General features: G+C 53.2%; 1 protein-coding gene across 1 annotated transcript; it reads left to right on the forward strand.

The window, feature by feature from the left end:
- The first annotated feature begins 1422 nt into the window (after positions 1–1422).
- On the forward strand, positions 1423–7866 carry ZIC5 (Zic family member 5). The gene is given in 4 exon segments (XM_053934969.1): positions 1423–1754; positions 1756–1835; positions 1838–2713; positions 7222–7866. Coding segments are annotated over 4 exon segments (1743 nt in total). The 3' UTR covers positions 7677–7866.
- Positions 7867–24426: the final 16560 nt, after the last annotated feature.

Consider the following 24426-nt stretch of genomic DNA (forward strand, 5'->3'; position numbering starts at 1 on the left):
CCAGCTTGCCTCAATTTCCAGGAGCGCGGGAGCTCAAGGCATTCCCAGGGGGACCAACAGCCTAAAGAAAGCAGATGACATATCAGTCAAAGCTACTTCTCCTCCCACAGAAAAGTCACGACAATGCTCCTTTCCCCTTTTGGCTCGCAGGGAAATCCCGGCCTTGCCTAGTCAACCCCCTCAAAGAGCAGCATCCTTTGTACCAAAGGGCCAGTTTCGTCGCTCCACAAAGAGCTTCACCTTCGAGGACCAGCACACCCCGCACCCCAGGGGCGGTCCTATTGCTGTCCCCGCCCGTCCTCTACCTCTGCCCCCTTTCAGAAGAGCTCCTACTTTTCCTGCCTTTTCGTCTGGGGCAACAGCTCAGGGCCGACACCCACCAGCCGGAGACTCCCCCATTTCCCAACCTACCGTTCCGACACCCTAAAGAGTCGAGGAGCATTTATGCTCGGGGCTAGTATCACTGCGGGGGTTTCATCTCTATTTCGCCGCTGCTGAATTAGGGCTGAAGTGGATGCAGCTGCCTGGACTACGGCTGGCGGGCCGCCGAGGGGCGTGGGGTGGCTCTCCCCACGGGATGCCCCGGGAAGCCGCTGCAGGAGGAGGAAGCCCTAAAGCGGCAGCAAGCGCAGGCTCCCAAAACTTGGCTCTAACATGTGCCACTTGCCCCCCTCCTCCTCCCCTCCCGGCTTGCTCGTTTATTTTCTAAAGGAAAGGAATCCCAACCCCCGCCGTCTTCTTTTTAGGGAAACTTTGGCCGCCTTCCCCTAGTGGTGCCTTGGGCATGAGTACACACAGGCTCGGCCTCGCGTGGGTGTGGGGTTGCACACATTGTTGCATGAGGGAGTGCTTTCCCGCCTCATCCATGAATGAACGTGGCCCTCAAGAAAGAAAGAAAAAAAAAAAAAAAAAAGGAAACTGAGCACAGACCCGGGCATCAGACGCGCGAGTGGGCTGCCGCCAGGCGAGGACAAAAACCCCACGGCCCCGCAAACGTAAACACGGTGGAGCACCTGAGCAGGGCGCCCCGTCCGGTGCCTGGGGAGTAGAGGCAGCTGCTGCCCGGTGCTGCCCGGTGCTGCCGGCGGGGGGCGGCGGGGGAGGCGCCGGGGCGCCCCGTCGGGCCCCGCGCGAAGTTTTACAAGTGCAACTTCGGGGGGCGGCGCGGGGGGGCCCGGGGGGGCGGCGGGGGCGGATCCCCGCTGCGCCGGCGGCCTGAAAGGGAGCCAATCGCGCGGCCCCGGCCGCTGCCAATCATCGCCATCCGTCCAATCCCTCCGGCGCGGTGTCCGAGCCGTATTCCCCAGCGCGCCGCCGAAGTGTGGTGAGGGCTCTGCCAATCGCGGGCGGGCAGAGCGGGGCCAGGGATGCGCGGGGCTCGGAGCGCAGACAAAAGAAGTTAAAGAGCCGCTTAATATATACATGTTTTTGAAGGCGGGTAAAGGGAAAAAAATAACAACAGCGAGCGTAGATGGGCTTGGCTGTGTCGTTATGGAGCCCCCTTTGAGCAAGAGGAACCCGACACTGAGATTAGCGGATTTGGCAGCGGCTCAGCCCCATCCTCACCAGAACATGACAGGCTTCCCGGGGCTGGGGAACCACCACGTCCACCCCCACCACGCGGCCCACCTCCACCCCGGGGACGCGGGCGGCGACCCCGGTGGCGCCCTCACGCCGCTCGGACCCGAGCACATGGCGCAGCCCGCCGCCCTCAAGCTCACGCCCGAGGCGCTCACCGCCGCCGCCTTCGCCGCGCCCGCCGCCACCACTACCACCGCCGCCGCCGCCACCGCCACCGCCGCCACCACCGCCGCCGCCTACGCGCCGCCCTCCGCCGCCCTCCCGGGATACCCGTCGGGGGAGGCGGCGGGCCGGGACTTTCTCCTGCGGCGGGAGCTGCCCGCCGCCGCCGCCGCCGTGCACGGGACGCTGGGCGAGCAGCACCCGCCCGCCGGCTCCCCACACCTTCCGCACCCGCCACCGCACGGCGTCTTCATCTCGGCCGCCGGCACCTACGGCGCGACCGACGGGGCGCACGCCGCCTTCCCGCCGCCCGGCGAGCAGGGCGCGCCCGCCGGCCGCCACCCGCCGCTCAACGGGCAGATGCGTCTGGGGCTGGCGGCCGCCGGCGGGGAGCTCTACGGGCGCGCCGAGGCGCACTACGGGGCCGCCGCCGCCGCCTCCACCTCCTCGGCGTTGCAAGGCTACGGCTCCGTCAACCTCAACCTGGCGGCGGCCGGCCACGGGCACCCGCACCACCCCCATCCCCACCACCACCACCACCACCACCACCACCACCACCATGCCCACGTCGGGGCCGCGGCGGCGGCGGCAGCGGCTGGGGCCTTCCTGCGATACATGCGACAGCCCATCAAGCAAGAGCTGATTTGCAAGTGGATCGACCGGGAGCCGCCTCCTCCACCTCCGCCGCCGCCACCGGGCGGTAGGAAGCCTTGCTCCAAAACTTTTAGCACGATGCAGGAGCTGGTGAGCCATGTCACCGTGGAGCACGTCGGTGGGCCCGAGCAGAGCAGCCACGTGTGCTACTGGGAGGAGTGTCCCCGTGAAGGCAAGCCCTTCAAAGCGAAATACAAACTCATCAACCACATCCGAGTACATACGGGAGAGAAACCCTTCCCTTGCCCCTTCCCCGGCTGCGGGAAGGTCTTCGCTCGCTCCGAAAACCTCAAGATCCACAAGCGGACTCATACAGGTGGGTTGTTCTTCACACACACACACACACACACACACCCGCAAGGGTTTCCTTCCTTTTTTTTTTTTTTTTTTCTCCCTTTTCCTCCTCTTTTCCTCCTCTCCTACGCACCGCCGAACATGTGACTTTTTCATGAATAAGTAATTCGGCTGCACACGGGCCACGCACACACAGCTACGTACACGCACCCGGCCCCTCTGCCCTGCACACACGTGTCCCGTCCCCCCCCTTCAACCCCCCCCTTCACCTTGGGCAGCTCCCTCCCCACCCCCTCCGCTACCCACCTCCCCGCATCCCGGCACCACCGGATAAATACACTGATTAATAAATAACGCAGAGCCGGGGGAAGACGAGCAGCAGCCCCTGCGGAAGAGCTAGGAGAGGATGAGCACTCGCCCGTCCCTACTCCCGCCGCCCTTGTCCGGGGCACCCTGCGGGGCTCACCCCGCGTCTGGAAAGCGCTGCGCTTTGCCACTTCCCCCCGCCACGCCGAAGGACGGCGGTTCTGCTCTTCCTGCCACTTCTGTCGGCGGGGACGGAGCCGGGCGGGTGACGCTTGGCCCGGCGGAGATGGGGCTGCGGGGGCTCTTGGGGGCGCAGTTCCCCTGCGCTGCGGGCGGCAGTGGCGGTGCTCGGGTCTGCCGGTACTACCGGGACTACCGGACTGCCCCTGTGACCAGCGCTCCTGGGGCTACCCTCGTTCCGGGACTGTCCCTACTACCGGGACCAACGATGCTGCTGGGTGTACCCCCCGGCCTGGGCTACCGATATTGCGGAACTACCGGGGATGCTGAGGGCACTGCCGGGGCTGCCCGTGCCGCTGGGCTACCGGACTGACTCCGGTCCCGAGGCTTCTGGTGCTGCCTGGGTTGCTCCCGCCTGCGGCAGTACCCGCGGAGTAGGGAAGCAGGGAGCGAGGCGGGGGAAGGCTCTCACCGGAGGACGCTTCCCTCCCTTTGAGGATCTGAGAAGCAAACTTCAAAGTCTCCCCGACTGCTCGGCGGGGTACGGGAGGAGGGAGCGGCACCCTCGGAGAATGCCTCGGGGGCAGGCGGGGGCCCCTGGAAGGGCTTGGGGTGTCTTTGAGCCTTTTAGTGTTTTATTTTTCTGGGTTTGGTTTTGGTGGTTTTTTTTGGTTTGGTTTGGGTTTTTTCCCCCACTTTCTCCTCATTCCTCGCTACTCCCGAAATACGCATTTCCATCTGGGTGTAAAACACTGCCCAAAACGAACGAAGCCGGGATTTATAGTGGCAGACAAATATTATTCCTTGGAGGATACTTAAGGAAGTGGAGTTGCCGTAATTGCTTTCTTGATTTATTGTTTGCTGCTTGGGAAGAGAAAAGCGGCGACCGTACAACGTGTTGTTCCGATGTAAAACCAAATGGCCCATGGCTGAAAGGATTATAGATTTTTATCTCCAGTATATGTCAGGCACGAGCCCATATGTAGCAGCGGAGCCCTGGGGGTGCCTAGTGCTCTACACCCCGAGCTAGGGATGGTGTGTGTGGGGGACATTTCTCTGGGGGAGAGGAGGGGGTAATGTCTGACACTTTTTGTTGTTAACGACACCGTGGAATGAGTTAGCTGGAGGCCCGCGGTTTTGTTATCTATTTGAAAAACTAAAATTCACCGCGGACTCTTCTGGGCTCCTCAAACTCCTTACCCATCTCAGCTCCAAGGGGCAGGCGAGAGGGAGGTGGGAAGAAGTCCGGAGAGGCTTGCGTGGAGGCAGAGATTCAGCCAAAAAAAAGATCCCCCCACCAAAACCCAAATACGTACGAGGCACAGTTCGCAGCTCTTAATGAAGTCGAGCATTGTCCCGAGGCAATGTGTGGGACGTGGCTTCTTGCAATGAAAATTTGGAGAAGTTTTTAGCTTGGGGCTACTCGTAGTCTCCGGGAGGGTGTCTGTGCATGAGCCCACAAAGAAAGGCTCTATCCACGCAGAAGGGGTCGTTGCACCAAAGCAGCCCTCAGGGTGGGGGGCAATAGCTCACCTCGAATGACAGCTCGGCCCATGGGAGGGCAAATACGTTTTTCAACGTATTTCTCCCCACGCCTTCGAGTGGACAAGGGATCCTAAACTTTCTGTCCGTTCCTACCAGATTAATTACTGTCATTTTGCCACTTCAGCTTTAACTTTGTCATGTGCAGCCTGGGAGCAGGAGAGATTTACAAACTATTCGTTTTTTTATGGGCATTTGGCGCCCGGAGGGGGCGGGGGGGGGGGGAGGGGGAGAATAATAACACCATAATCGTATCATTGGGCGATTTTGAATGTTTCTGGTAATCCCTCAGGAAGAAGAAGAGTATTTCCGTAATTCAGGAAGCGTTTGTTGTTTGGGGCCTTTTTATTTTCTTTTTTTTCTTCTTTTTTTTTTCTTTTTTTTTTTTCCCCCAGAAGCATCCCCTCGGGGGCTGCATGCCATGCTCTGCAGCTACTGCTCTATTTTGGGAACAAATCACTGTTCCCAAACCCGGTGCATTCTAGGGGGAATGGGGACCTAGTCCCTTCTGCAATTTTACTTTTCCCTCGCCAAAGACGATGCTCAGGATGGTCAGGTTTCCTTCCAACGATTCCTAGACCCTCCAAAAAAAGTGATCCCAAGCCTCATCTGTGCCCCTCCCCGCCGCCGGCACTGCTACTGCCAGGAGGAGTTAGGGGACGGCGCCCGGCATCTCGCCCCCTTCCGTGGGTTGAAACCACCTACAAATGGTTAAACTCTGACGTGATGCCCTCGTCAGCATAACGGGGACACACCGGGACCTTCGCCAGTCCTGGACTTATGGAGAATTTGATCGTTGCGATCTGGAGTCTGGCGAGGGTGCCCACGCGTGAACCCAAGAGGAAAGACACTTCCCTAAAACCCTGACGGAGTGGACACGGTTTGGTCCAGCTGGTTGGAGCATTTCTCAGGGGGCTGCGCCTCGGGCTCTGCAGGTCATGGTCAGCAGCAGAATGTATGAACCTTCATCCTTGGGGTAACACAGACAGAAACTGTCCAAAACCTCCCGTAGATTTGTTTTGTTTTCCCAGAAAAATTAATAGTAATTAATGAACAAACGAAGTGACTGGAAGCTTGTCTCGGGGGTGTGCAGAGGTTTTCATGCACACAAGGCACGCGTAAAACCCACGAGGCACAATTAAATTTTTTTTTCTCCCTTTATTTTTTTCAAGATAAACTTTGCACTTTCTAGCGCTACTACATTGGTGCTAGGTGAGTCAATTTTAATGGAACAAATTGATGCATAAATAGGCTGTGGAGGTGTATGTTTCTATAGTAGCAGCCTAGAAATTGCTTCTAAAAATAAAAATATTTTTCTCATTTCCATTATTACTTCGATAAATAATAAACGCGATACGATCTTACAGAGGGGAGAAGCAGTAAAAATCCCTTGCTGGTAAAGAGAAAATGTCCACCGAGAGAGCTGCTAGGTTGTTATTTCTGAGCCCTCAGAGCAAATCACATCTGAAAATGCGCATCAGCCACGTCTAAAGCGACTCAAGAGTCGCGATAGTAATGACAAAGATTATCAGTGCAGATCTATCTGTGTTGAACTCACGAGTAGCATGGCAGAGTGAGAAAAACTCGCTGTAAGAAGCTTCGGTACGGGGATCTGGCACTTTTTTCTTTTTCCTCTGGTGTCTCAGCGAGAGGCATTTACCCAGCCCTATTCGGGAGCTATAAGGAAGGGTCGGCTCGGGAACTATGGGAAAGGACATGGCTATAAGTACCATAACATATGGATTCCAGGGTATGCTACAGGAGAAAGCGTGTGTGAGAAAGGTACGCCAGGCTAACCGCCCCGTGCTGATTTTCACAACCCCTTTAACTGTTAAGCAGTGTGAAAAAAACCTTAAAAGTAGATCATCCGCACACGTTTAGACCCAAATTTTCCCAGGCTAACCAGCTACGCTGCCCTCATCTCCGGTGTCTGGGTTGGTCCCTCCAACTTGCAGGTTCCCAATCCGGGCTGCGGGGTGCTCCCTCCTTTGTGCCGGGATGCTTAAACAGGTGTTACTTTTATTTCCCCCAAACTAATTATTCCTCCAGCGCAGTGCCCATTGGGAAAGGATTACGCAGGAGATGTGCCAGGCGAGCCAGGCTGCCGGCAAACGCCAGCCCTCGCAGGCAAAGACATTGAGAGGTTTTGTTTGGGCTCGGTCATTAGAGCGGTAATGAAGGTTTCTCGTGTGCGAGGGGAGCGCCGCAGAGGGCAAACAAGGCCGGGGGGGCCCTGCCGCCGCCAGCCCGGGACTCGGGGCCTGAGGGCTGCCAGCGACGTGTGACGGGCAGCAAAACACGGGGAAAAAGTCGGAAACCTCGGGCATGTCACGACTGTCGCGAAGGGGGAGGAAAAAAGGGAAAGGGGAGGAAAAGAAGGGAAGGGGAAGGTTTGCCCTTGCCGCTCGCCCTCGGAGGCCGCGCTGCGGAGGGGCTGCGGTGCGGCGGGCGGGCTGCGGGCAGGGCCGGTAACGGTGCCGTGTGTCCCCTGTGTCCCCGCAGGGGAGAAGCCCTTCAAGTGCGAGTTCGACGGCTGCGAGAGGAAGTTCGCCAACAGCAGCGACCGCAAGAAGCATTCCCACGTCCACACCTCGGACAAGCCCTACTACTGCAAGATCCGCGGCTGCGACAAGTCCTACACCCACCCCAGCTCCCTGCGGAAGCACATGAAGATCCACTGCAAGTCCCCGCCGCCCTCCCCGCCGCCGGGCTCCCAGGGCTACGCGGCAGCGGGACCCCCCGACGGCCCGCTGCCCTCCGAGGCCGACCCGGCCGCCGAGCCGCCCCGCGGCCGCGCCGCCGCGCTCTCCCCGCCGGTCACCAACCTCAGCGAGTGGTACGTCTGCCAGGCCGGGGGGGCTCCCCGCCGGCCCCGCAGCCCCTCTAGCCGCGACACCTCCCCGGCATCCGAGGAGGATGAGCCCCACAGGACCTCGGGAGGCAGAACTGCTCCCTAGGGCCGTGCCGAGCCGTGCCAAGCTGCCGGTGGCCCGGGCCCCACTGCACTGGCCCAGGCCGCAGAGGCAGCCACCTGGCACGGGGGGCTGCTGTGGAAGTGCCATCAGGTTTGACTTGTGCTATTTATTCCATGTACAAAACCCTATGGTGTTTGTATGGTAACTAATTTAATTAAAGAGACTCGGAGGTTTTTTTGTTTGTTTGTTAGTTTTTTTCCTTGTGGTTGTTTTTTTTTTTTTGGGTTTTGGTTGTTTCTTTTTTTTTTTTTTTTTTTTTTTTTTTTTTTTGTTTTGTTTTGTTTGTTTTTTTTGGTTTTTGTTTTTTTGGTAAATAAAAGCATTAATAACGCCAAGCTGGGCCATCCCAGTCGCCCGAGCTGCACAATTTTGCAGAGGGACAGTGCCAATGGAGATGCCCATCTTCCACTCTGCCCATGCCCATTGCTCTTAACAACATTAAGCTGGCAAAGGCTGCAAACAGGCAGAACCCAGAAGATCTCTGGAATGGCTCTTAAGTACCTTAGCTGCCACCCCAGCGCCTCCTCTTTGGCCTGGGTAAAGCCCCAGGTCAGCAGCAGCCTCTTGACTGTAAAGCAGCACCTGCTAGAGCTCTGGCTAGTCAAGGACAGGTTGCACATCCCTTAAAATAAAATTAAATAAATGCATTTCCCCACCCCTCTTGCAGTTCAGCTCCTTTGTAATTGATGTTTTCTCTCCCAAGTCGGGGGGTCCCACATGCACCCGGCATTTTCTCTCCAGCCTTTCTTTCATCCTTAGCCGTATCATTGTGCAAACGATTTACGAAAGGAAAGACAAAAGATGCAGGACTCCTTTTTCACTCCTCCATCATTTATACTTGTATGGCTCCTAGAACCTAGCCAGAGAATAAAAGAAACACGCTGCTATTTGACAACTGTGATACTGTGATACGTTTTTGATTTTTTCCCCCTAAAAACCCACACGAAAACTCTGCGAATTTTCCTTTCCTTGGGGTTGGTGTTATTATTACTCTGATTATTATATTTTTTAAAGTTCGTCTCTCAGACCAAGACTTTGCCTCATGCTCCCTCCAGCCCCCTGGGGGGCTGGGAGAGGGAGCAGCCCCCTGGGCCTGACGAGTCCCGAAGTAGGGGGCAGGCATAGAGAGATTATCTTTTAATTATTATTTTTATGTATATTATTTCATCTCTCCAACCGAGCTGATGCCTGCGTGCTTTTCACCATCCCCCTGAAGTGGCCCGGCAGAGTCACCTGGGAAGTGGGGACCAGAGCTGCTGGGAAGGAAGCCAGGGGTGGGACACAGGCTGTGCTCGGGGTGCCAACCTCCCCAAACAACCTCCCAACAACCCAGCTCTGCAGCCGAGGGCTGCGGGGCACGGGGGACACCCCGGCCTAGAGCCCTTCAGTCAGGAGCGGGGCGCAAATGAAGTAAAGAGCACTAATTCCTCCTCAGAGACCCTGAGAGAAGAAGCGGCAGCCTCCTTCCCCTCCCCCAGGGCTTGTGGAACTGTGTTTTGTGTGCCGTGAATGGTGGATGTCGTCTTGTCATTGTTAATAACGTGTATGTGAACGCGATTATTTTGTACAGTCAAATTAATTTATTTTCTGACATCACCCTTTTTTTTCCTTTTTTTTTTTTTTTTTTTTTTTACTCCCCTGTAACAGTACAGAGCACACCAAAGAATTATCTTATTAATTTTGGTGATAGATTGTTGTTTATGATGACGTGGTTTGTACAAAAAAAGAAATCATTATATTTTTCAGCTTACTTGAATGAACGATGTAATGTGAAACAGACTTTTCCTGCATGTCCTCCGTGCGGTGTGTTGGTGCTGATAATATATAAATATATGTATAGTTCATAGAGATATTATATTATTAGTACAGTGCATGGTGCTGTCACTCTGGAAGCCTTGAAACGTTGTCTTCATATTGTTGTGTTGGATCTAAAGAAGCAGGCGTTACTTTGAAAACAAACAAAAAACTTGAATAGAAAATAATTTTTTAAAGTTCATTCAATTTGCTTTTTATTCGTTTTTCAAAGCCCATTTGAATACATAGAAAATAATAAAGTGAGGTATGAACTTTTTAAAAAATAATTTATGTAATGTAATCTTATTAGAGATATATTGGTGCTGATTTATAAACGAACTTTTTAATTTATGCATTTTTTCAACAACAGATTGCACTATACATTACGACATGTCAGGGTTTATAAACTATGGCTCGGGGGGATATATCACTATTTTTATGTATTTGCTACACGTAGGGTCACACACTTGCCCAACAGTTTTATGACACATGATACCTCCTAAATAATAATAAAAAAATGCTAATTTAAAACTTTTCATCTCTGTAAACCCCATAAAAAGAAAAAAAAAATCATGCAAATGAATAAAAATATTATTCCTATGGATTGCATGTGCCTTACTAACAGACAAGGGGCAGAGCCAGAGCAAACACCCCCTTTTCCCCCCGAGGGTCAGCAGGTAGATTCAGGAGCCTTAGCCTCACAGCTCGGCAGGAGCAGCACCGTGAGCTGTTGGGAGTGGCTGAGATGCTCCAGCTTTGCCCAGAGGAACGTGTGAGTAAATAGGGTTCTCCTTCAGATTTACCTCTGGGTTTGCAGCCAGGCAGAGGAGGGATGCTCCCGGCAGAGCCAGCCCTGCCTCCCCCGAGGCTGCGGGCCTTGCTCCTGGAGGTGTTTGCCCGTGAACCGGGCTAAGGGCGGGGGCGGGCAGAGGATTTCGGGGTGCCTGGTCATGATGGAGCAGCTGGGTGCTCTGCTGCTGGCATCCCGTGCACAGAGGGAAGAGAGGGAAGGACAGGCAGAGAGATACGACACAGGCATAGGTCAGTTATTTATACACATGACATTCTTCATCTCTCAAGGACAGCTAATTGGAATATACAATCTAATAAATTAAAATGCTTATTTCTGATGGGGAAAATACAAAACAACAACAACAACAACAACAACAACAAAAGAGGGACATTTTCCTGGCAGTATTCTCTTGAGGATACTCATGAGTTAAATAGCATTACTCTTCGGTAGTAGCCATATAAGTGAAACCGTATGCCAGAAGATGATTCTGAAACACAGAGTGAGGTCAGACAAGAAATAACGCCAGGAAATCACTGGAATAAAGGAGAAGAAAAACCTCCAAGTTTTCAGAAGCTGAGTGAGGACAGGTTTCTTGTTTCGAGAGGGGAAAACTGAATAAAATCCGTGAAAAAATCTGGACAGAATCGTGTGTCGGCATCCTTCAGGGTTATTTTCTCTTTTAATTTTCTTTTAAAATAAAATAAATTAAATAAAACTAGCCCAGAGTGATTGCATCCCCGCCCCGTAATTTATCAGTGCTCGAAAATGACTGGTCAAAATGTCAAGAACAGTTTCACCAAAAGGTTAGAGTGTTTTTTAAGTCAGTTTTGTTAAATGTGGTAAAGGTGAAACAGGTTGCAAAGAGTTGTTTCAAGCAGAATGACAATAACCAACATACGAAGCAGAAAAACACTCATAAATGAGGGCTCCAATCAATGGGAAAACTTATAGCTCCCTAATGAAGTTTCTTGTGAAAAGGAGGGCGACACAAAGCCACCGAGACATGAATCATTCATGGGAAATATAAAAGATAAAAGATATCTGACAATGAGCAGAACCTTGTATAGAGTGTCTAAAACAAGTTTCCCCTTCTTATTTTCTGCTTCCCCCCTCTCCAACCTCCCTTTCCTAGTGTTCCCTGCCCGCCCTATAGAGTTAACATTGACCAGTGCACGTCCTGCCCCACTTCAAAGTAATTTAGCCCAGAACGGAAGGCTTGGCGCTTGGACAATCTTCATGGTGTGTTAGGATTTCTATGGCAATTGGCAAGCAAGACGTTCCCATCTGAATATGGCTCAAAGAAAGCCACTTATTGACACCGAGTTGGCCATCATCAAAGACTTCATCTTTTCCTAGGCGAAACGTGGTACTAGCAAACACTGTTTAAATCATCTACCTTTGTAGTCGCGGCTGGGAGACATCTCGCCACACACTATTGCTGGCGCTCGGCCCTTTAAAGGCGAGAGCGGCGGTAGCGAAGTTTGAAGGGAATAAGAAATTTCGGGAGTGTGGGAAATGGCATTGCGGGGAGGGGGGCTGTGGATATGGATAAGCGGGAAGTTCTCGGCGGAGAGTCGCGGGGCTGCGCCCCCAACGCACCCGCTACGGGCAGGGTGTGGGACGCTGGGGAGCCGGGATAGGCTGCTTCTTTGTCTTTCAAAGGATGGGTGGTGGGGAGAACCAAGGATTTTCAGGGGTTTTCTTCGCGTGTTTCGTGCTTCTAGAGATGTCGCCAGGGAGTTGTGAAGTGCTGGCAAGGATGGATTGTCACACATTTCTACCCCCCCCCCCCCCCCGCCCCTTCCCCCTCCATCATCCCGGAAAAATATTTTCAGGTAGAGCAGACCAGGACGGATCAGGGAGTGTGCTGGGATACACACTCACACTCACACGCAGACACACACGCTCCCCCCTGGCTCGGACACCCAAACGCCGGCGGGGCGCTGCCACCGCTCCCCCCCGCATCCCGCGTACCCTCAGCACACACAACCACGCTCCCGCATTCACACACACACCACGCAAGTGCCTAATCAGGCAGGGAGAAGTTCAAAGGCAGGTTCTTTGAAATTCAAACTACTGCTTTTATGGTACATCAACATGGAGCGTTAGGATTGCTATGGCAATGAGCGCAGCAAAAGCAAGCTGCATTTAAAATAGTCCACCTCGATTCGAGACACTCTATTAAGATACAGTTGCATTGACCTTTAGTTTCATGCCGTGTTAGCGCAGTCAATTTTCACTTCATCAGAACGTCTCATATTTTTTGGCCTCTCTCCCAGCGACCCTTCCCCTCCCCTTTTTTTAGGACCCCCCCTTCCCAACTTCAGCAGATAAACAAATAAGTGAGAAAGAAGATCCATCTCCCGCTCTTCCCCTCTTCTGCTTCCCTTTTTTTTTTTTTCCCACCTAAGTACTTTTATTTGCAGAGCGATTGTTCTTTGTTTATTTAATACAAGTACTGTGTGAATGGTGAAAAATAAACACGATGAAAAATAACCAAACAGATGATTCCGCCAAGTGAAAAAGCCCGGACTTAATAAAAGTGCGAAGCAGTCACCGTTGAATGAGAAATCCTTTGAAGTGGAACTTATTATAGGAAGAATACTTTTTGGTTTCCCTAACGACGCTGCTGAATTGAAAGGGCTCGCCTTTGTCAACGATTTGTTCTCCTTTGCCGGGATGCCCGCAGAAATTACTTACATGGGCTGCCTTAACATGCAGCCTGCAAATCAGTAACTTCGCAGCTCAGACTCGCAGACGCCGCTCTTCTAAGGACAAAAAGAAGTCAGGAGGAAAACACCCCAACCTTTCATTCAGCCTCTTATTTTGGGGGGTGAAGGGGGGCGGAGGGAGAAAAGGGGGTCTGGGACGAGGGGGGGAGGCGAGTGTATCCGTGTAGCAACCCCCCCCCCCCAGTCCCCAGCCCCCGCCCCCCCCGGCCCGCCCCGCCCGGCGGCAGGGACCCGGAGCGGGACCGTCCTCCGCTCCGTCCCGGCCCCGGAGGGAGCAGGGGGGTGGCGGAGCTCCTCCGGCAGCACCGTGTCTCTCCTTCCCCCACCCCTGCTCCCCCTTTTTTCTCTTCTGCCAAGTGATTTTCCCAGGCAGAGACATATTTAATAAGGGTCGTTTATTACGAAGGCGCTTTGAAGGGTCGCCCCTGAAGCCCCGTGTCCATTAAAAACATGGAGGTGACATTTAAACCTCGTTTTAAAGGAGCTCTGGGGTAGTTCAATGAAAGGCAACTCGTTTGTCTTATGAGCTTGGAAACAACCTCCCTTCTTCTCCTTTTGACCACATGGCATAACTCAAAAACAATAGTTCAAAAGTAAAATGGCATCGTGGTGTTCAGCCTCAGACAGGCACCCATCTAGCAGGAGAGAAAAGGGATAGTCCATAACACAATGTGCTTTTTGTGTCCGACTCTGTCACAAGGATTTCGTTGTTTGCTTTAGAGGCTGCGCCTGTTATACTTTCTTGAAAGTGCTTGTGTTAAACAAGAGTTATAAGTCATCCAAAACAACAAACATTTTGATTTTCTTTGCCTAAAGGGTTTTCCCTGGCCATGGGCACCGTGAAAAAATAATGTACTTGCTGAGAAAGGAGCACCAGTAGTAGCATTACAAGCGCAGTGCATTAAATATTGAATGACACGAGGAAAAAAAAAAGAACTTGTCGAGGGGCACTCAGCCTTAAAGTCTTTCTTCAACTTTGTCTTCAGTGCCTGTTGGACTATTTAAGATGGTGTTAATTAAGGGCTGCATCTGATTCCACTAGCCCCCAGCTTTGTCTCTTTGCAGCGCTCCCATCAATAGCCCCTCTCAACCGCGGGCTTTACCCACAAGTTGGTTTAGTGGTGCATGTGTCACTTCTTATTTTGAGGCTGAAGAGAAACCGGGATCGTGCATTAAGGGCAACAGGGAGATAGTAATCAAGCGGTGTTGTAGGGCTGGGGCGGGGGGTGGCGCGGCGGGGCAGGGACAGGAGGAGGAGGGTGCGCGGCCAAGGCTGGAGCAGGGCAGCAGGGAGCGGAGCGGGGGAACGGCGCCGGGGTGAAAGCCTGTTTGCACACTGCCAACAGCCTGTTTGGCAAACAAGAGGCTGGCGAGCTTAATTTGTTTCAAATTAATCGTTTTCCACGAGAAGAAGAAAGAAAGGGAAAAAAAAAAAACCAAAAAAAAAAAAAAAAAACCAAAAAAACACGCGTCAAACAGCCCTCCCCAAAATCCTGCAAGGGAACAGGAGGAACTGCCTCAGGTCCCGCAGCAGCCCCGTGCGGGAGCCCACGCGCGGCTGCGTGGGGAGCCGTGGCGTGTGCCTGTGCCCCTTTCCGGCCGTGCCCCGGCCGCATGCAGGCAGCTGCTGGCACTGACCTTTGCCGGCCCCGTAAATGAGGCCGACCCTCAGTGTAGGGCAGCCCCCAGTGTGCACCAGGCAGCGGGGTGGGCGAGGGCGGCAGCGAGAGCAGGGGGGACACACAGTCTTGGGGACATCCGGCGGGACGCCTCGCCCTGCATTCACCTTCTCGTGTTTAGGGACTCGCTGCTCTCCCCTCTGCGGGGAGCACCGAAGCACCCCGCATTTCGGAGAGAAGCCCTTCCCAGGCCCCATCCCCGCGCCCCCGCCCTGGGGGGCTCCTCGAACCCCAATGGGGCGCCTCGTCCCTCCCTCCCTAAAAGTGCTGGAAGCCGAGAGGGGCTTTGCCCCTGGGGGGCATCGTCTACGCGCTCAGCAAATACAACAGTGGGGGTGCAAACTGGGGGGCGGCTCCTCTTTTCTTTACGACTCCTTTTCAATCTGCCAAAGGCACCGGGTGTTGAAAGCAAGGGGGCGCAGAGGAATCCTTTGCAGGTGTGTGGGGGTGTGTGCCCCGTTCCCCCGGGGTCAGGGGGGACCCACTGCCCCAAAGTGCACTCAGAGCTGAGGTCGGGTTAGGGGACCCCTTAATTGGATGGGGCTGGGGGGGAGAATGGTTCACTTCAGTTCTGTCCTGCCCGAGTGGTGACGAGGGAAAAGCCGAGCGTGAGGCTGGGAAACCCAATAGCCAGATTCTGTTCGTCTTCTTCTACTTTTTTTTTTTTTCAATCTCGATGTTCCCCCTCTCCTCCTCCTCTTCCTTTCACTCGGCAAGCCCGTCTAAAGCGCTCCAAATGGCCTTTCAAACAAGAAAACCCTTCAAGGAAAAATGGGCACACATCCCCTTCCAGGCACCTTGCCAAAATCTCCCAAGCACCCTACCTGGCATCCTAGCTTAAGTTTCTTCAAGAAGTATGTGTGTGTCTGAGTATGCGGGGGGGTGGGGGGGTGGGGGGGGTTCGGCCTGAGGGGGGGTGGAATTACAGCCGTCCTGTAGTGGTAGACACAAGTTCAGAGCTCCACTTCTCCCCTCTTTAATTAGGCTGGGGAGAGCCGCGGAGGCGCCTGGTTGAGGCGCGAGCGAGGCGGCCGGGCCGAGCGAGTGAGTACCCAACGCGGCCCCGACGGGACGGGGATGGGCACCCCGGGGGAGCCGCGCCGGGGGGCTCCGAGCTGAGGGGGGAGGAGGCGAGCAGCCGCACCCCGGAGAGAGATGTGGGAGGGAAGGATGAGGGTGGGAATAGCGGGCCGGGGGTGTGCCAGGGGGACTCGCTTCCCCGAACTTGCGGTGCGGGCCGCTAGGCGAAACTGGGGAGGCCAGTGCCGGTGCTGCAAAAGTCAGCCCGACCCAGCTGTGACTTCACCTATTAGCCCCGATGTCTTTCCGAGGAGACTGGCGGAGTTAAACATCCCACAATGGGCGCTCTGGGGCGTCTCCAGCCTGACCTCTACCCGGTTTTAATAGTTTCATAGGAACTTCATTAAATCAATTACTTAGTGAGCACATCATCATTTATTTGTAATTAGCACTGAAGAGCTTGATTTTTGCAGCAGCCCGCAGCCCGGTTCCCAGCGGGGTTGGCCATGTACTACAAGCACTTTTGTTTGCTCTGTGTGTTGACTCGTGGTATTATTCGGCCGCCACAATAAAAGTGTAATCTTCACGTCTTAATCTAGCGTTCAGGGAGGAAAGGAAAACAAACACGGAGCGGACGAGGCACCGGTTCCCCGTCTCCGTGTGCCCCCCTTCTCGGGCCGCCGGCCCCGCTGCGCGCAGCCGGGCGCGGTGCGGCTCCCGGGCCTTGCGGCGGGGAGGAGGGCGGAGGGACGGGAGGGTGGGACGGACGCCGGGGCCGAAGGGGGGGAAAAGGGAGGAAATGGGTCATCCGCAGCCAGGACAAAAGAGAGAGGCTCGGTGCCTTGAAGGGCATGAAAAAATGCTGCGAATCGGCTGCCCATGGCCCTCGGTGTGCGTGTTGAGGGGAAACCAGCGGGGCTCAGCGCTGGGGGGGCAGTAAGAAAGCTTTCGTTTGGGGGGCTTCGGGGCAGGAAAGGGGACGGGTAGGGGCAGGGAAAGCCGCATCAGATATGGGGTGGACGTGACTGTGTTGGGGCAGGAGGAAAAGAGCAAAAACTCCCCCACATAACCAGCCAGTCCTCCTCTGCTTCTCCTCGCAGCCAGCGCATTGCCATCGCGGCTTCCCACGGGGAGGCGGTTCCACGCGTGGGCCGCCCCACGGCTGCCCCCAGGCGACAGCCCCAGCCCCTTTCTCCCACCGCAGAAGCTGCCGCGGCCGCGTCTCTGCGTACCCCGGTTCGGGCCCTGTGCCGGGCCCGCCGGCGCGGTGAGGGGCAGGGATCCCGGGCCGCCCCGGGGTGAGGAGGGCTTTGCAGCCCCTTCCCTCCTCGGGCTGTACGGGCTCCCAGAAAGACGCTCTCCAGGCAGAAAGGGGTTTGGGGAGTGGGGGCTCTTTTGGGCTGTCTGCCTGCCGCCCCCTCACTTCCCTCACTCCCTCTCAGCGCGAGGGAGGGAGGGGAGCTCATGTCCCGTTGGAGGCTGCCCCACACCCGCAACCTCTTCGGCTTATGCACCCCACGCGTAGCCAGTCGCGGGTAGGCACCGAGGCAGCGACCCAAGGGAAAAAGAAAAAGGGGGCGGGTCGGGCTGTATGTACCCCTGTATGGGAGTAGTACCGTGTTCAACTCTGACGACACCCCCACTCTTGGTACTCAGGCGCTACCCACGTTTTGGCAGTTCACCTGCAGAGGGGCTCTCTCGCCCCGCTGCCGGCCCGGTCCTTTCCCACGGAAACCCGTCGAGGTGAACGGGACGAACGGCCCCGCCGGTACTTGCCTGGGTCAGATCCTACCCGCTGAGGGGATGGGGCGATCCTTAATTTCCATCCTCGACGTGGCAAGTGACTGGGTCCGAGGCAAGACAAGTGCAGGGGAGGGTGCAGATGTCACCCGTGAGGGAGCCGCCCTTCACTGTGCCGTCGGTCATCTCGTCGAGGGTGGTGGGTCTCCATGGCCCCTGGCCCGGGCCGTAGGGGAGCCCCCAGCTGCAGGGGCCGAAGTGGGAGGCCGGTGGTGCTGGCAGGGCAGAGGTCGCTGTGCAGGGCTGCCGTGGCGGCTGTGAGGCCGTTTGGATACGGGTGATAAAACACGCCGGGGGGCGGGGGGCGAACCCTCTCTCCCCTCTGCCCCGAATACACCACTCGACGTTAGTGCAAGGGCCAGAGGTTCCCAAATTCAAGGAAATAGAAGGGAAAAGCCCCGTAAATATAATCTGGGAGTCGGAGAGGAGAGAGGGGCTTTATTTGAGCAGAGCAACAGAGACGTGAACGTGATTTTAATTGCTACGTATTTTTAATATTAAATCGCTTAAACACCGAACATATCCAATCTCTTCTGTCCGAAAACGACCGTCCGAGAAGCCGAGCGGGGCGCGTTTGTCGCCGGGATTGGGATAAATGGGAGTTCCCCCGCGATGGCAGCGGGGAAGCGGCGAGAGAGACTGCGCGGACGCGGAGGTTGCGCGGCGGCCGAGAGCATCCCAGTGTGGCAAGCTCTCTTCTTGCCGGGCAGGAGACCGAGCCCGGGACAGACCCGAAACCCTAAACGTTGAAAAGAAAAAAGTGTTTCCTGTGGGGGAGAAAACCAGTGCCATCCTCTCCTCCTCCCAAATCTACAAATCCCGCAACTTAGTCCACGGGGAATGCTCACGCAGATTCGCGGGAACGGGTTCATGTTGAAGGGTGCTATTTTTAGGGCAGAGGGCTGGAAATGGAAGGATAATCCTAGGCTTTGCAAAGCAAGAGAGCTGTAGATGGGGAAGGCAGCGCTGGCTGCAGCCGGACGAGTCAGCGCGTCAGCCGTGGGTGACTCGAGTTGCTCATGGGAGGAGGGAGAAGGAAAGAACGACCTCCGGCCATCCATCCTCCCCGTCCAGCCCAGAGGCTGAATCTGCCGGACAGCCGTCGCGGTGCGTGCTCTCGCTGTGCGCGGCTCCAAGGAGCGGAGGCGGCCTGCGGCACAGACACCTGCCGTGACCAGGAGCGGCTCCTGCCCTTGCCCCTGAGTTTTATGGAACTGGGAACACATTCCCAGCCCAGACGTGTTTTATAGACTAAACCCCGTTTGGGTGGGTGGCGGCGCTGCCGCTGTGCCGTCCCGAGACCCCCACCCCGGAGGGATGTCACGGGTGGAGCCTCGGGGAGTCGCGGGCAGTGTCCGTGTGGGGCAGCTCAGCACTCCCCGGCCTCTGGCTCCGGTGCCTTCTTCCCCACGGCCTCTCCTTCCTGGCCACGAGTGTTCCTGCTCGTGCCTGCCGGTCCCACTTTTGTCCTGCCCGTGCCATCCTCCCTGCCTGTCCTGTTGGATCCTGCCTGTCCTTGCCTGCCCAGCCCGCGTTGCCTGGAACAGCAGCCCTCAGCCTCTGCCCCTGGTGCTCTTCATCACTGGCAGGGAGCTCAAGGACATTTGCTGGGGGGCTGTGCACTCTTGCAGGGTACATCCCTTTCATCTGCGCTAAGGAGGACAGAACTGCTTCCTGTGGGAAATGGGTGAGGAGAGAAGGGTCAACAAGACAAAGGCAGTCAGCTCTCCCCTGTCCCAAACCTGGAAGCAGCTTCCCAGACATCCGCCATCACCAACCCGGATGGCAGATCGTGTTTGAAAGTTGGGGCCAAGGTACCAAATATTTTACAGCAGCTGTTTAATAGTCTCCTACCCAGTTATTAAACACAAATGGGAGTAAATTAAAATGGCAAAGTAAAGCGAAATTAAAAACTCTTCTTTCATTCTACTAAAAGACAACATCTAATTAAGGAATATTTGAATTCCACAAAAATGCAGACTCTCCACAGTGGCATAAGACTTTGCTTTTAAAACTGTAGCCAAATACAAACCAGCCCAGCTTAGACCAAGCTTAGGCATAAGGGTCTCGATCCCACAGGCCAAGGGCCAGGGCAGGCCAAAGACAGGGGCCTGCTGCTTTGATTCTACCCCAGCTCAGATACCCTCATTGTGGGAGGCCTCCTTTGACTTTTTTGTTCTCATTTCTTGCAGGACAGGGAAACAGGCTTGGCCCAGAGCAGATTTTTAGATTCCAAGTTTGCTGGTGGCGAGCCAGGGCAGCACCAGACGCTGGCTTCAACAGCCGTGCCCAAGTGCCCAAGTGTGCCTAACTGTTGGGGACAGCCCTTGGATTTTTTTCCCCCTGTTCTCTAGCACAGAAAAAACCCCAAAAACTCTCCCTTGAAACTGTTCATCATGCAATGCCTGAAAACCTTGAATTACTTTATGCCATCACCCGCCCCAGGGCAATCTGCCCAGGATTTTATCAACATTTACTTCATCAGTACTTAGATTTCTATTCTCTAGTTGGCAATGTTCATATGCCAGATGCATTTGCCTTTTAGTGCATCCTGCCAGGGTTAGAGAAATATAATTCAGGAAAGGGATTAACCTGGGAGCATACCTGTGGGGTTTGATGCTTGCAGCTGGTACCTGGGATCTTTTCAAGGGTATACACCTGTCAGGCAGTCCTTGGAGAGGTAACTTTTGAGCTGGGTGCATGTAATTCTGCCCCAGGTGGCTCTTAAGTAAAAAGTAGAGAAAATAGGAAGAACTTAAGCTCAAATACAAAAATGAACTGTGGGCACTGAGCTCTTCCAGTGAGGTAGAGAAGCAGGGAGGTCAATAGTCCTGGTTGTCCAAGATGGTAATGAGCTGGCAAGATAAGGATTTAGCAACATTTTATAGCCATATAAATGGAGCTATGTTCAGTGTTTTGTAAGGTACCATAAAGCATAAATCTCTCTGCCTCTTGGCTTCTCCAATTCTGCTTTTTGTTTTACCCAAAAAGAAACAATGTCTGCAATTGCAGCTAAAACCCCTCTAGACACAGATAACACGTGCACGTACCTACACCTGATTCCCAGCCCTCCCCTCCACACAGGCACCAGTCTCACCCGAATATCCTCAGATCATGTTCATTAGAAGAATAAATTCCACAGGGATTTTCCCATACTATAAGGGAAACAAAAACAACCTTGAAAGGAAGATGATGCTGCTGGCATCCACTTCTCCCCTGAGCTCTCCAAGGACACCACCAACACCTTGCCACCGCAAAGAGCATGGGGCACAGAGTGACAGCAAGGTCCCCTTTAATGGCAGATATGGCCTTATATTAATGGCCTGTTTTGTAGTGTTTTCTTTTATTTTATTACTTTGCCACTTAAGAAGCAGAGTCTCATCTTTCCTAGGGATTATGGTATTGCTCCCTCCCTTTCTCAGCTGCCTATCTGTTGAAGAACTAAGAATTTTACAAAGCCCATTTATTGTATCCAAAGCAAATTAAAAATCTCAGGGTGGAGGATTTTATTTGAAAAAAATTGTTCTGACTGCCAGGAAACATGGGGCCAAATCATTGTCAAGTCCATCTTACCTGCTGACCTACCAGAAGCATCACTTGCAGCTTCCCCTCTCCCCAAAGAACCTGGGGGTCTGACAAGCCAGCAGGGACAGGGGTAGGGAGGAACATGTATCCCATTCTCTGGCTGGGCAGCCCAGATATGGGACTGGAAAGGGTACTGCTGAAATGAATGTGCAGACAGCCCAAGCTGGTCCCGAGGAGAGAGGGCCGTGCACATTTTGTTGGCTGCCTCTGCCCACTGCTTTGAGGAGGGAATCCTTCAGCTCCCACGGAAGGACCCCACCTCTACCCTTGCATGGGGCTCCCATGCTCTGACATGGCAGGACACCTTCCAGCTCAGGATTCCCCATGGCAACACTGGACTTCTGACTCATGGAGGGCAGCAGTACCATTTGCTGTGCTAGCACAGGCCCTGGTGCTCCCCAGTGATAAAAGGGAGCAGCATGACAATACGTGAGTTGCTGGTGACATGGATATGCAGGCTTGTCTGTGGCTGCCAGCTCTGGGAATGAGTGTAGCTCAGCGCTGGCAGAAGGTGCTTGATTGATGGCTGGGTATTGTGGGGCTACAGTAGATGTGTCGTGCCAGCTTCTGTGTACCCAGTCCAGAAACCCAGGGATTATATCAAAATGGCAGCTTACAACCATGCCTAAATAATAAAGGTGCTTTCTTACAAGCGCAGTGAACCCAGCCATTTCCTAATGCCAGCACTACATTTGCTTTCCACATTTGCATCTGTGGCTTGTCTGAGCTCCGCATGTTGGGGAATTTAAAAACAATAATTCGTATTTTTTCCCTTGTTTCTGAATGAACTAGGCTCCTGCAGAAAAATAGCAGGGGCAAATATATTTCTGTTCAGGGATATAGCATTCTAGTCAAGGTATTTGGAGAGTAAAAGCATAAATGTACAGAGCTGTGAAGAGATAATAGGTGGGGAAATGATTTTTAAAATGTAGAGGTAAAACCAGGATTACACTTTTCCAAAGCAATTTGTAGCCTGTGTGGCAATAAGAATTGGCATGGCAAGTAAATCTTGGCTGTGCACATATAGATGCTATGGGGATCCCTTGCCAGCCATTTAAGAATTGAATAATTTTAAATAATTAAGGCTTCAACATGATGGTGTGCACACATTCATCTGTGATACATGCTCATATACTAACACAGACATACATGTATGTGCGCACACATATCTTTACAATCAGCATTGCCTGATTATTATTTCATTTTCAGAAGGTTTAGGAATTTTGAAGCACTCTGATAATTTATGCTTACCTATGGGGTCTCAACCATTGGGGTGGCACCTGGTTTATTTCTTGTTGATACTGATGTCAATAATTTATTTCAATGACCAGAGGGGATGTGCTATGCATTAATGATTACTTACGTTCTCTATACATATTCAGATTTTGACTCCTGAGACTGTGCACATTCAGTTTGCCAAGAGATGCTGTTGCCTCTCCAGCAGGTATTATTAACTGAGGCAGCATTAAAGGAGCAAGAGGGGCATTGGGAAAATATCACTGATAGCTGAGAAGGGCCAGGAACAGATAATAAACTAAACTTCACTCAAGCTGAAATATACTCAGGACATTTTCTTTCAATGAAAGATTATTTAAAACTCAAGTCTTTGAGTGCAGAGATCATAATGGGATCAATTATATTTCAGAGCCAAAATTGTGTTGCCAGGTTATAAACTCACATTTCTGTCATGGTCCAGTTGCTGCTAGCTAACCATTTCTTCAGCCACCAGCATTGTATTTTTAAAGGACAGTTTGGGAAATACATGACATGGGAGGAATCTGGGGTGCCAAGGAATCAGTCTAGTTCAAGACTGACTCTTTCTTTTTTAGCACGGGAGGGAGTGCTGGGCCCACGGCACCATCAGCTCAGAGGAGGTGAGGGAAGCACAGACAGAATTGCTAACCACATCTCCCTCCATGACAAACTTGTTGCCCTTGTAAGAGGTGAGATACTTCTTCAAAGCACAAAGGAGAGGGGATAACTGGCAGGTGGGGCTCTGTTTGAGCATGCAGGGATTTTCTCTCACTTCCCTGAGGTCTATTTTTTGTGGTTGTGGCTGCCTTTGAAAGTAGTAATGAGGTAGGAAATCTTCACACTCTTTTTAGCATTGAAGAGTTTCAGAGAAGGACTGATGCAGTGGAAAAGGAAAGAGAAAGGCCAAAACAGGAAAGTATTTTGGAGTAGTGTAGGGTTTTTTTAGTGGCATGCATGCAAATAATTTGATATTTGTGACTACTTCGACAGCTAGCAGAGCAGGATCATTTACAAGTTTTCCTAAATGATGGTTCTTGTTGATCATCATTATGCATTATTATCATTATTCTTGCTTCTGAAAGCCTGTCTTCTTTAGGGTCTCTCTGGCATGATGTAAAGTTTTAATTGAAAATATGGATTTCTAACTCAGCTAATATGAGCATTACCCTTAAGACAAATCAACACGGCATTGGCAGGAAAAAAGAATTCCCTTAGTGGAAGCTGGAAGGTGTTTCTTTTCTCTCTTGTGTGAGAGAAATAAATATCTTCCCCCAGTTCTGCTCCAAGAGGCACAGTCTGTGCAAAGGGCTGGGAGCTGGGACCCGCAACCACTAATCCCAGCTCTGACAGACCCTCTTGGTGGCAAATCTCCCCAGCTTCCCTTTCAACACCTGTAAAATGGAGATAATGAGCAGGACATCCTGCCTTCCTTGGGGTTCGGTGTGTTAGCTGCCGTGTGCGGAGCTGTCAGGGGCTGCTCCCGTGGGCATGCCTGTGTACAGCCCTGCTCCACACACTGGCATTTTGTTGCCATTTGGTTGGCATAAATACCCCACAACAGCACAGTGCTCCAGACGATCACGGGCAGGCATGTAGCAATCATCCTTTGTTTTCTTTAAATGATTTTAACCAAATAACATCTCTTTTTTCTGGAGCTGCAGGCAAACCATTTGGCCTCCTGGCAGACAGATTTTCTGATCCTCGTGAGCCCACTGCGGTTTACTGAAGAGGCTCATGTTGCATTTTCTGCCCCTTTCTTCTGAAATGTTCCTTTTGGGGAGGGGAGGAGGGGAGGGCGTGCTCTTATTCTCTTTTATTTCATTTTTTGAGCCCCAGAGCTGGCAGAAAGAGAGCAGTGGCTGTGGTGGGGATGCTTCCCGGCTGCACGGGCTGTGCGCCCATGATTAAGATCACTGTCAGAAAGAAAGCAGCACTTTTAGAGGGTTTTTCATAAAGCACCCAGCAGAACACAGCATGGAGCAACAAGAGATCTGGTAAATGCCAAAATGGCACTCAGAGTGAATTTTTTTGTCCTCGGAGAGATTTTTAAAAAACTCTTCTATATTGACAAACTG

This window comes from Vidua chalybeata, chromosome 2 (assembly GCF_026979565.1).
Source record: "Vidua chalybeata isolate OUT-0048 chromosome 2, bVidCha1 merged haplotype, whole genome shotgun sequence".
NCBI lineage: Eukaryota > Metazoa > Chordata > Aves > Passeriformes > Viduidae > Vidua > Vidua chalybeata.